The sequence below is a fragment of the Cygnus olor genome, unplaced genomic scaffold (genome assembly GCF_009769625.2).
Source record: "Cygnus olor isolate bCygOlo1 unplaced genomic scaffold, bCygOlo1.pri.v2 scaffold_141_ctg1, whole genome shotgun sequence".
Taxonomy (NCBI): domain Eukaryota; kingdom Metazoa; phylum Chordata; class Aves; order Anseriformes; family Anatidae; genus Cygnus; species Cygnus olor.
The window spans coordinates 17801-28974 of NW_024429105.1; the positions used below are offsets into that span (position 1 = coordinate 17801).

The 11174-nt window shown below is 62.9% G+C and overlaps 2 protein-coding genes across 8 annotated transcripts; one reads left to right on the forward strand and one right to left on the reverse strand.

Moving 5' to 3' along the window:
* Positions 1-61: 61 nt before the first annotated feature.
* CIDEB (cell death inducing DFFA like effector b) lies at positions 62-2994 on the reverse strand. Its single transcript, XM_040543645.1, has 5 exons — positions 2872-2994; positions 2497-2620; positions 1115-1264; positions 854-1035; positions 62-271 (listed from the first exon to the last, which is right to left on the reverse strand). Exons 1-5 carry the CDS (start codon positions 2883-2885, stop codon positions 148-150), a joined length of 594 nt encoding a protein of 197 aa, XP_040399579.1. The 5' UTR covers positions 2886-2994; the 3' UTR covers positions 62-147.
* Positions 2995-4065: 1071 nt separating this feature from the next.
* Positions 4066-9887, forward strand: NOP10 (NOP10 ribonucleoprotein). Of its 7 annotated transcripts, XM_040543642.1 has the most exons (15): positions 4169-4337; positions 4693-4752; positions 4861-4909; positions 5719-5800; positions 5898-5971; positions 6659-6753; positions 7275-7348; positions 7547-7654; positions 8148-8216; positions 8320-8355; positions 8457-8543; positions 8786-9045; positions 9119-9225; positions 9481-9522; positions 9634-9732. In XM_040543642.1, the coding sequence occupies exons 6-13, from the start codon at positions 6672-6674 to the stop codon at positions 9213-9215; spliced, it is 813 nt and encodes a 270-aa protein (XP_040399576.1). In that variant the 5' UTR covers positions 4169-4337; positions 4693-4752; positions 4861-4909; positions 5719-5800; positions 5898-5971; positions 6659-6671; the 3' UTR covers positions 9216-9225; positions 9481-9522; positions 9634-9732. The 7 variants fall into 7 exon arrangements, with proteins under 7 accessions (XP_040399574.1, XP_040399572.1, XP_040399575.1 ...); XM_040543643.1 differs by lacking the exon at positions 4693-4752 and having other exon boundaries at positions 4210-4337; XM_040543638.1 differs by lacking the exons at positions 4693-4752; positions 4861-4909; positions 5719-5800 and having other exon boundaries at positions 4072-4337; positions 7275-7336; positions 7541-7654.
* Positions 9888-11174: the final 1287 nt, after the last annotated feature.

Sequence of the window (11174 nt, forward strand, 5' to 3'; positions counted from 1 at the left end):
CCTCCCAAACACACCCCCACCCTTCGGCGGCCATTTTGTGTCCCCCCATGAGCCTTCCAAACCACATCACAGCTCTTTATTGGCAGGTTATGGGGAAGGGGGCGGGGCTATAAGTCAGGGGCGGGGTTGTGGGAAATGGGGCGGGGCCTAATGCTCATAGGCCCCGCCCCTTTGGGGTGCGCTGTCCAGGAGGCGGCGCAGGAGGGCCGAGAGGTTGAGCAGGCTCTGCCCCACGGCGCGCGTCGTGGCCGCCAGCAGCCGCAGCAGCTCCCTGGGGGGGGGGAGGGGTGAGGGGGGGGCTCGGAGCTGCCCCACGGCGCCGCGCTATGGGGCAGGAGCCCCCCGCTGTGGGGCTGGAGCGCCCTATGGGGTAGGAAAGGGACTGTAGGACTTGTGGGGCAGGGAGCGATGGGGAGGAGCAGTGAGACCCCATAGGGAGAGAGTGACCCCACTGTGGGGAGAGGGGTCCGTGGGGCAGCCCCACAAGTTGTGGGGTTTTCCGTGGGGCAGGAAGAGATGTTATGGGGTCAATGTTGACCGCATGGGGTAAACATTGACCCAAGGGAATAGGCAAAGGTGCTGTGGGGTCAAACCTTTTTGTGCCCCGTTGGGATCTCCATGCGGGGAGCAGTCAATGGAATTGACCCCACAACCAATGGGGCATTCTATGGGGCAGGAGAAGACCCCAAAGAGTTGACGTTGACCCAACGCCCCAAAAAACCCTTTTATGGGGCAAAACCTTCTCATCCCCCGTTGGGACCTCAACGGGGAGAAGGGTCAACGGGGCCAACCCCATAACCAATGGGCTTTCTATGGGGCAGGAGAAGATCTTAGGGGGTTATCGGGGACCCACCTCAGCAGGCGCTCGGGGCCCAGCCCCGCCACGTCACAGCGCAGCCCCCGCACGGCCGCCGTCACCCGCAGCCGCCCCACCAGGTCCCGGGGCCCGGCGCGCGCCAGCGCCACCGTCACCCGCGCCACCTCGTCCCCGCCCCGCGCCCCGGGGGGGTCCCACTGCCCCCCGAACGTCACCGCCTGTAATTTTTGGGAGAAAAACGGAGATTTAAGGGGCGCTGAGCGGGGTGAGGGGAGGTTTTGGGGTTTTGGGGCTCACCTTCGGGGGCTCCCAGCGCTGGCCCGGCCCCAAAGCCATGAGGGGGGTGTGGGGCGGCAGCGCCCCGAAGAAGCCCTCGGTGTCCACGGCCGTGCCATCCTCCGCCAGCACCAGCTCCACTGGCAGGGGCAGGCCCAGCGCCTCCGCTGCCTGCCCCAGGGGGTGGTTAAGGGGTCAGGGGGACGGTTATGGGGTCAATGGGGCAGTTATGGGGTTGCGAGGAGCAGTTATGGGGTGTTATGGGGTCACTTGGTTGGGTTGTGGGGTTAATTATGGGACCTAAATTTGATTTGGGGGCAATTAGGGGGGCTCCCAAGGGGCGATTGCAGGTCTTGGGGGCAATTACGGGGTCGTGGGGGCAGTTATGGGGTGATTTTGTTGGGTTGTGGGGTCAATTATTGGGCCTGAATGCAATTTGGGGGAGCCTGGGGACAATTAGTGGGCTCCCAAGAGGCAGTTTTGGGTCCTGGGGGTACTTTTATAGGGTCCCAGGGGCAATTGCGGGTCTTGGGGGCAGTTCTGGGTTCATGGGGGGTAATTCTGTGGTGATTTTGTTGGGTTGTAGGGTCAGTTACAGGGTCTGAGCGTGATTTGGGGGCAATCGGGGGCTCCCAAGGGGCAATTTTGGGTCCTGGGGGGTAATTATGGGCTTTGGGGGTAATTTTATGGGGTCTCAAAGGGACATTGTGGGTCTTCGGAGTAATTATAGGGGGCCGTGGGGAGTAATTCCAGGTTTTGGGGGCAACTAGGAGGCTCCCAAGGGGTAATTACAGGTCTTGGGGGTAATTATAGGTTTGGGGGGCAGTTTTATGGGGTCTCAAGTGGCAATTATGGGTCTTGGGGGTAATTAGGGGGGGGTCCCACGGGGGCAATTACAGCTCTTGGGGGGCAATTTAGGGGGTCCGAAGGGAGCAATTATGGGTCTTGAGAGTAATTAGGGGAAGTTTTGGGGCAATTGCGGGTCTTGGGGGCAATTATGGGATGTCCCAAGGGGGCAATTGATAGTCTGGAGGAGCAATTATGGGCTGTTGGGGGGCAATTGGGCGTCTTTGGGGCAATTATGGGGGGCAGATAGGGATCTTGAGGGGATCCCGGGGGGCAATTGCGGCTCTTGAGGGTAATTACAAGGAATATTGGAGGCAATTAGGGGTTTGGGGGGCAATTATGGGTCCTGGGGGCAATTATGGTGGATCTTGGGGGCAATTACGGGGCTTCCAAGGGGGCAATTAGTACCCCTGGGGGGCAATTATTGGGGTCTGGGGGGCAATTACTGGGGGTCTTGGGGGTAATTAAGGACCGTGGGGGTAATTAAGGGGTCCCCGGGGACAATTAGGGGGTCTCCAGGGGCAGTTAGGGGTCCCGGGGGCGGTTGTGTCCCTCACCTGCCCCCGCAGCTCCTCCAGGCCGGCCGCCAGCACACCCCGGGGCCGCCCCCGGCGGTGGTCGCACACCCAAAATGGCCGCGGGGGCGGGGCCGGGGCGGGCCAGGCCCTGCGGGCCACCGTCCTGAAGGGGGCGGGGCGAGAGACAAGCCACGCCTTCAAGATGGCCGCCTCTAGCAGGGTGCCGCCATCAACATGGCGCCTCCCACTCAAAATGGCGGCCTCCTTCAACCTAACGCCTCCCACCCAAGATGGCGGCCCCCACCCAATCCTACGGCCCCACCCAACATGGCGGCGCCCATCTCGCCTCAAAACCAAGATGGCGCTGCCCACGCCCTCCCCCACCGCTCCCACTGGCCCGCTCCCCGCGCTCACCGCAGCACGTCCATAGCTTGGGGGTCCCGGGAGGGTCCCGGGGGAGTCCCAGGGGGTCCCGGGGGGGTTCCCGGTTGCGACTGGGCCCGCGCTGGGCGCTGCGGGCGGTGAGGCCTCGGGCGGGTTCCGGGGCCAACTACGAGGGCTGGGGGCGGGGCGCGTTTAAGAGCGGAGCGAGCAGCCAATCGGCGGCGCGCATGCAAATGAACGCGGAGCGCCAGCCAATCCGCTGCTGGCTCGGTTGGAAAGGGCGGGGGGATCGCAGCGCGCTGCGTATGCGCGCGACGCGGGCCCGCCCCTCTCCCCGCCGCCTGCCAATCACGGTCACTCTCCCTTCCCATTGGCTGCGCCGCCTGAGGTGGGCGGGAGCCGAGATGGCGGCGCCCATGGCGGCGCGGCGGCTGCTGCGGGCCCCGTGGGGCGCGCGGGGGGCAGCGGGGCGCAAGGCACGGCGGGAAGGGGGCGGGGCCTGGGGGGCCTGGGGGGGGTCCTATAGGGTCTATGGGGGCCCTATGGGGCTCTGGGGGGGGGTTGAGGGGTCCCTATAGGGCCTATAAGGGTCTGGGGGTTTCTATGGGGCTTTGGGGGGGGTCTCTATAGGGCCTATAGGCGCCCTCATAGGGTCTTTATGGGGCTCTGAGGGTCCCTATAGGGTCTGTGGGGCTCTGGGGGGTCCCTATGGGGCCTATGGAGTCTCTATGGGGTTTTGGGGGTTCCTATGGGGGTCTCTGGGGGTCCTTATAGGGCACTGGGGGGGTTGGGGGGTCCCTATGGGGCTTTGGGGGTTCTCTGTAGGGTCCCTATGGGGCTCTGGGAGTCCTATGGGGATCCCTATAGGCCCCATGAGGCTCTGGGGGGTCTCTATATGGCCTGGGGGGGTCCCTATAGGGTCCCTATGGGGCTTTGGGGGTTCTCTGTAGGGTCCCTATGGGGCTCTGGGAGTCCTATGGGGATCCCTATAGGCCCCATGAGGCTCTGGGGGGTCTCTATATGGCCTGGGGGGGTCCCTATAGGGTCCCTATGGGGCTTTGGGGGTCCTATGAAGCTCTGAGGGGTCCCTATGGGGCTCTGGGGTGTCTCTATAGGGCCTGGGTGTCCCTATGGGGATCTGAGGGGCTATGGGAGTCCTATGGGGATCCCTATAGGGCCCATGAGGGCTCTGGGGGGGGGTCCTTATAGGGCTCTGGGGGGTCTCTATAGGGCCTGTGGGGGTCCTTGCAGGGCCTATGGGGGTCCCTACAGGGTCTGTGGGGCTTTGGGGGGCCTTTATAGGGCCTGGTGGGGGGCTTTAAAGGGCTCAGGGGGGTCCCCAGGGGGTCCCTATGGTTCTATAGGGCCCGGGCCCCCCCTATAGGGCCCCCACCCACTGACCCCGTCCCTGCAGCATGCGGGGGCCGTGCAGCCTGGGGCCCTGCAGCTGCCCCCGGCCCTGGTGCGGGCAGCGAAGATCCTGCTGCAGGAGGGAGGTATGGGGGCTATAGGGGCCTACAGGGGGCTGGGGGGTGCTATAGGGGATCTTTGGGGGGCTATAGGGGGGTTATAGGGGCTGTTGGGGGGGTTATAGGAGGGCTGTAGGGGATTATAGGGGAGTTATAGGGGGGCTACAGGGGATCTATAGGGGATCTGTAGGGGCTATAGGGCTGTTATAGGGGCTTGGGGGGGATCTATAGGGGATCTATAGGGGTTATAAGGGATCTATAGGGGCTATACAGGGGTTTTAGAGGATCTATAGGGGCCATACAGGGGCTGTAGGGGATTGATAGGGGATCTATAGGGTCTATAGGGCTGTGCTGACCCCCCCTTTTTCCCCCTCCCCTATAGGCTGGAGCCGGGCGCAGGCGGAGGTGCTGAGGCTGCGGCTGTGGGGGCGGCGCCCCCCCGGTGAGCGAGGCGGTGACATCATCAGGGGGGTGATGACGTCATCAGGGGAGTGATGACGTCACAGCACACCCCGATATCCCCCCCCCATACATGTGTATACGTCCCCAGGGGATTCGGGAGCGAGGAAGCGGAGCCGGAGCCCGGAACCCGAAGTGAGGTGCCCGGGGGGCCCTATAGGGGTGGGAGGGGGGCCCTATAGGGGTCTGGGGCCCAATGGAGACCCTACAGAGGGTCTCTGGGGTCCTATAGGGGTCTGTGGGGCCCTATAGAGACCATAAAGGGGGGTTTTGGGGTACTGTAGAGGGTCTGAGGAGTCCTATGGGGGGTTTGGGGGCCCTATAGGGGGACCTAGGGGGGCCTAAAGGGGTCTGTGGGGCCCAACAGAGGCCCTATAGTGGGTCACTGGGGTCCTATATGGGGTTTGTGGGGTCCTATAGGGGGTCTGGGAAGCCCTATGAAGAGTTTTGGAGTCCTATAGAGGGCTTATAGGGGGTCTATGGGGTCCTGTAGGGGTCTGGGGGGCCCTATGGAGGGTTTTGGGGCCCTATAGAGGTCCTGTAGGGGGTCTTTGGGGCCCTATAGGGGGGTTTGGAGGCCCTAAGGGGGGGGTTGGGAGCTCTATAGGGGTCTGTGAGGTGCTATGGGGGGGTTTGAGGTCGTATAGGGGGTCTGTGGGACCCTATAAAGTGGGGTTTTGGGGTCCCGTAGGGGGTCACTGGGGTCCTATGGCGGGGGTTGGGGGTCCTATAGGGGATCTCTGGGGTCCTGTAGGGGTTTGAGGGGTCCTATAGAGGCCCTATAGGGGGTTTGGGGTCCCTATGAGGGGTCTCCGGGGTCCTATGGGGCCCTATAGGGGGGTCTGTGGGGCCCTATAGGAGCCATATGGGGGGGTTTGGGGGCCCTATAGGGGTGTGTGGGGCCCTATAGCCCCTGTAGGCACCCCTATAGGGTCCCTCTGCCCCCCAGGGACACGGCGGAGGCGGCGCGGAGCTACCTGGCGGCTCGCCTGGCGCGGGACTACGCGGCCGTGGGGCGGGCGCTCAGCGAGGTGGGGGCGGTTTTGGGGTGATTTTGGGGCATTTTGGGGTTTTGGGGGGATTTTGGGGGCTTTGGGGGCTGACCCCGCTCCCGCCCCCCCCCTCCAGATCCGGGTGCGCGCCCCCGACTTCGCCCCCAGGACCCTGCTGGACTTCGGCTCCGGGCTGGGCACCGCATGCTGGTGAGGGGACTATAGGGGATCTATAGGGGCTGGGGGGTCTGTAGGGTCTGAGGGTTCCCTATAGGGTCTGGGAGTTCCCTTGTAGGGTCTAGGGGGGGTCTGGGTGTTCCCCTGTAGGGGGTTGGGGGGTCTATAGGGGTCCATAGGGGGTGTATAGGGGGTCTATAGGGTCCGGGGGGTCCCCTATAGGGGTCTGGGGAGGGGTCCGGGGGGTCCCCTATGGGGGTTTGGGGGGCCTATATGGGGTCTATAGGGGGTGTATAGAGGCTGGAGATTCCCTATAGGGTCTGGGGGGGTCTATAGGGGTCTAGGATGCCCCATATAGGGTTTGGGGGTGGTGTCTATAGGGTCTGTAAGGGGCTTATAGGGGTCGGGGGGGGTTCTGTAGGGCCTGTGGTGTCCCATTTGGGGGGTCTGTAGGGTTGGGGGGTGTCTATAGGGTCCATAAGGGGTCTATAGGGTCTGGGGGTGTCCCCTATAGAGAGCTGGGGGGCTTATAGAGGATCTCTAGGGTATCTATAGGGTCTGGGGTTTCTCCTGTAGGGTCTAGGGGATCCCCTATAGAGCCTGGGGAGGAGTCTATTGGGTTTTGGGGTGGTCTGGGGGTTCCCTATAGGGTCTGAGGGGGGTCTGCAGGGGGATCTATAGGGTCTGGAGGGGGTATCTATAGGGTCTGGCCCCCTATAGGGTGGCACAGGGCATGTGGGGCCGCAGTCTGCAGCAGTTCGTGTGCGTGGAGCCCAGCGGAGCCATGAGGGAGCTGGCCGAGCGCCTGCGCCACGGTACGGGCAGGGTTTTGGGGTGATTTCGGGCGGTTTTGGGCAATTTGGGGGGACTTGGGGCAATTTTGGGCAGTTTTAGGGGGGGGGGTGGGCAATTTTGGGGGGATTTGGGGCAATTTAGGGTCACTTTGGGGGGATTTGGGGGGGGATTTGGGGGATTTGGGGGGGGATTTTGGGGGGATTTGGGGTGATTTGGGGGGGGATTTGGGGTTATTTTGGGCAATTTTGGGTCGCTATAGGGGATTTGGGGTGATTTTGGGGGGATTTGGGGCAATTCAGGGTTGCTATGGGGGGATTTGGGGTGATTTTGGGGGGATTTGGGGCAGTTTTGGGGGGATTTTGGGGGGATTCCAGGCAATTTTGGGGGATTCGGGGGCAAGTTAGGGTCGCTATGCAGGATTTGGGGGAATTTGGGTCATTTGGGGGGCAATTTGGGCCCTTTTGGGGCCCTTTAGGGTCCCTTCAAGGCCCTTGGGGGCGGGGCCATCAGGCCCTAACCCCCCTGTTTGCCCCGCCCCCAGGGGGCGGAGCCACGCCAGGCCCCGCCCACTTTGGCCCCGTGTTCCTCCGCCCCCTGCTCCCACCCGGCCCCCAGGTGAGCCCCTCCCCTCGGGGGGGGCGGGGCCAAGCGGGGCACCGCCCCCTCCTTCAAGCCACACCCCAACCCCTTGACCACGCCCCCTCACTTTGGCCCCGCCCCCTCCCTGCTGCCCCCAGCCCCTGTGGCACCTGCCCCTGCCCCCTGCTTGGCCACGCCCCTGACCACGCCCCCTATCTTGGCCCCGCCCCCCAGGCCCGCTGGGAGCTCGTGATTGGTCGGCGCGCCCTGGAGAGGCTGCGGGGGCGGGGCCAGCGGGCCCGGGCCCTGCGGGGGCTGTGGGGGAGGACGGGGGGCGTCCTGGTGAGGGGGGGCGGGGGGGGGGTTGGGGGGAATTCGGGAAATTTTGGGGTCCGGGGGAGCTGGGGAGGGATTTGGGGGGGTTATGAGGGGTCAAAGGGGGATTTGGGGGGGCATGGGGGGGGTTAAGGGGGATTTTGGGGCATTTGGGGGGAATTTGGGGGGATTTGGGGACATTTCATGGGGATTTGGGAGCATTTTGGGGGTCTGGGGGGCGTTTTGGGGGTCTGGGGGGGATTTGGGGGGATTAAGGGGGGTTTGAGGGGGGGTCTGGGGAGGATTTGGGGGGATTTGGGGCATTTTGGGGGGATTTGGGGGCATTTTGGGGGGATTTGGGGTCATTTGGGGGGGCTTGGAGTCATTTGGGGGGTTTTGGGGGGATTTGGGGTCATTTGGGGGGATTTTGGGACATTTTGGGGGGTTTGGGGTCATTTGGGGGGATTTTGGGGGGGGTTGGGTCACTTGGGGGGGGTCATAGGTTGCCCCGCCCCCCAAGGTGCTGCTGGAGAATGGGACCCGCGCCGGGCACCAGGCGCTGATGGAGGCACGGGAGGAGCTGCTGCAGGTGGGTGACATCATCAATGACATCATCGGTGATGTCATCGGCCTTCACTGACATCATTGATGACATCACCAACCCTTTTTATCCCGCCCGTCTCAAAAAAAAGGGACCCGACGCTGACGCTGTGGAGATCTTCGCCCCGGTGAGCGCCCCCAGAATGTCCCCAGTCCCCTCCCGGTGCCCTCCAGTCCCTCCCAGTTCCTCCCAGTATCCCCCAGTACCCTCCCCTCAATGTCTCCGCAGTGTCCCCACCGCCTGCCCTGTCCCCGGCTGAGCCAGGGCCGGGCCTGCGCCTTCGCCCAGAGCTTCTGGCCCCTGCCGCTGTCGGGGGTGAGCACTGGGATATACTGGGATGGGCTGGGATATACTGGGGGTGCACTGGGATATACTGGGGTGAGCTGGGGGGGCACTGGGATGGACTTGGGGGGCACTGGGACATACTGGGGGGACACTAGGATGTACTGGGAGGCTACTGGGACATACTGGGATGTACTGGGATATAGTGGGATGGACTGGGGGGCCACTGGGACATACTGGTTTGTACTGGGACACGCATTTCTCCCCCATTGCAGAACCCCTCCGCCCCCGAGCGGGAGCTGGTGTCCTTTCTGGTGGTGCGGAGGCTTGGGAGCTCGATGACGTCATCGCTGGACCCTGTGACGTCATCGCCGGACCCTGTGACGTCATCACCAGACCCAATGACGTCACCGCCGGCGGGCTGGGCCCGGGTGACCGCCCCCGTCCGCCCCCGCCCCCGCCATGTCTCGCTGTCCCTCTGCTGCCCGGACGGGGCCCAGCGGCGCCTGGCGGTGACGGCGGTGCGGCACGGCCGGTAGGCATGGTATGACGTCATCGATGACATCATAACGCCAAGGGACACGCTCACTTATGACACCATCCCGCAGGTCCCTCTACCGCCAGGCCCGCACCAGCCGCTGGGGCGACCTCCTGCCCTTCCCCGGAGAGGGGGTGGCAGCCAATGGGAGGGGAGAAGGGCGGTGACGACATTCTGGTGAGTGACGTCATCCTGCGTGACGTTACGCTGCGTGACGTCACCCCTAATGGAGAAGCATAAGGGTGTTGAGCAGCTTGGGGACTACAACTCCCAGCAGCCTTTGCGCGCCCTGCGCGCATGCGCAGCTGGGCCGCCTGGGACTACAACTCCCAGCCGCCTTTGCGGCCGCGGGCGCATGCGCCGCCGCCTCCACTTCCGCTTCCTCCTTCTTCTTCCCCCCCCTCTCTCCCGGCTGCCGCCATGTTCCTGCAGTGCTACTACAACGAGCGCGGCGAGCGCGTCTACACCCTCAAGGTACCGGGGGGCACCGGGAGGGCTCCGGGGGGAACCGGGAGGGATCCAGGGGGGCTCCGGGGGGGGCTCCGCGGCTCGTTCCCGGCCTCACGCCCCCCGCTGTCCCCGCAGAAGCTGTCCCCCGCCGGCACCCCGACGTTCTCGGCGCACCCTGCCCGCTTCTCCCCCGACGACCGCTTCTCCCGGCACCGCCTGGTCCTCAAGCGCCGCTTCGGCGTCCTGCTCACCCAGCAGCCCCGGCCGCTGCTCTGAGCCGGGCACCGGGAGCGGCTCCGGGAGCTCCCCCCACGGGGGCACCCGGCGCTAGGACCCGGGGGAGCCCCCGAGGCGCCGCCGTCTCCATTCAATAAAATGAGTTTTTCCCACGCCGCACCCGCGTGCCCTACGGGGAGGGCGTGGCTTCCGACAGGCCACGCCCCTTCGCTCAGCGCCGTCCATTCATTGCTTCCCCTCGGCCACGCCCCGTCCCCTTGGTCACGCCCCGTCGCTCCCAGCCCCGCCCCTGCGGCACCCACGCCCCTGCCGCAGCGGGGGGCGTGGCCTCGCCGCCTCTAGCCCCGCCCCCCTCCCCCTGCTGCCTCATCCCCTCCTGTCAGCAGCGGCCCCGAAATCGGCGCTTTTCGGCCCAAAATCGTACGCTACAGGGGGAGGGGGGTGGGGGGAGGGGAGGAGAGGGGTTGGGCCCCATTAGGGGGGTGTTTGGGATTGAAATCAGGGGGTTTGGACCCGAAATTCTGTCTTTTGGACCCAAAATGGGGGGGGCTTGGACCCAAAATTGTGTCTTTTGGACCCAAAATGGGAGGTTTGGACCTAAAGTTGTGGGGTTTGGACCCAAAATGGGAGGTTCGGGGGACGGAACGGGGGTTGGGCTTGCAGTCAGGGGGGTTGGCCCCAAAATAACCCTTCCTCTACCCCAGTTGTGGCGCTGTAGATGTGGCGGGCCCCAAAACAGTGCGTTTTTGCCCCAAAATGCACTATGACGAGGCCCTGAAGAGGGGTTGGGATGGTGGGAGGGGGGTGTCAGATGCCAAAATGCCAGTTTTTCACCCCAAAAAGGGCACACTGGGTGCTGCAGGGAGGGGCGGGCGTCTCCCCAGGGAGGTCAGTGCCCAAAATTGTGGGTTTTTTCCCCCCAAAATTGCGTTGCTCTCCCCAGACAAAATGCTCTCTTTTTTCCTTAAAAGTGTGTTTTTTATCTCAAAATTGTTGTTTGTGGGTGTGGTTTAAAACTTTTTGTCCTTAAATTGCTTTATTTTTTTAGGAAGGTTTATTTTTCCTTGATTTTTTTTTCTCTCAAACAGGAGCTTTTCTCCCTCAAAATATTCCTTTTTTCCCTCAAAAAGGGCATTTTGCTCCCCAAAAGAGTGTGTTTCTCCTCAGAACAGTGTTTTGACATCAAAACCATGCGGTTTTCCTTCAAAAAGGGCAATTTTTGATCCTCCAAACGCTTTTTTCCCCTTATATTTTGAATTTTGTCTTTCAAAACTGCAGGGATTCTCTCAAAACGGCTTTTTTTCATTGCTCAAGGTTATTTCTTTCACTCAAAATTGTCTTTTTTTCCAATAAATGTTGTTTCTATTCACAAAAATGGCGCCAAAAGTGCTCTTTTTTCTCCAGAGTTTCCTCCAAACAGTGTTTTTCCCCTCAAAACT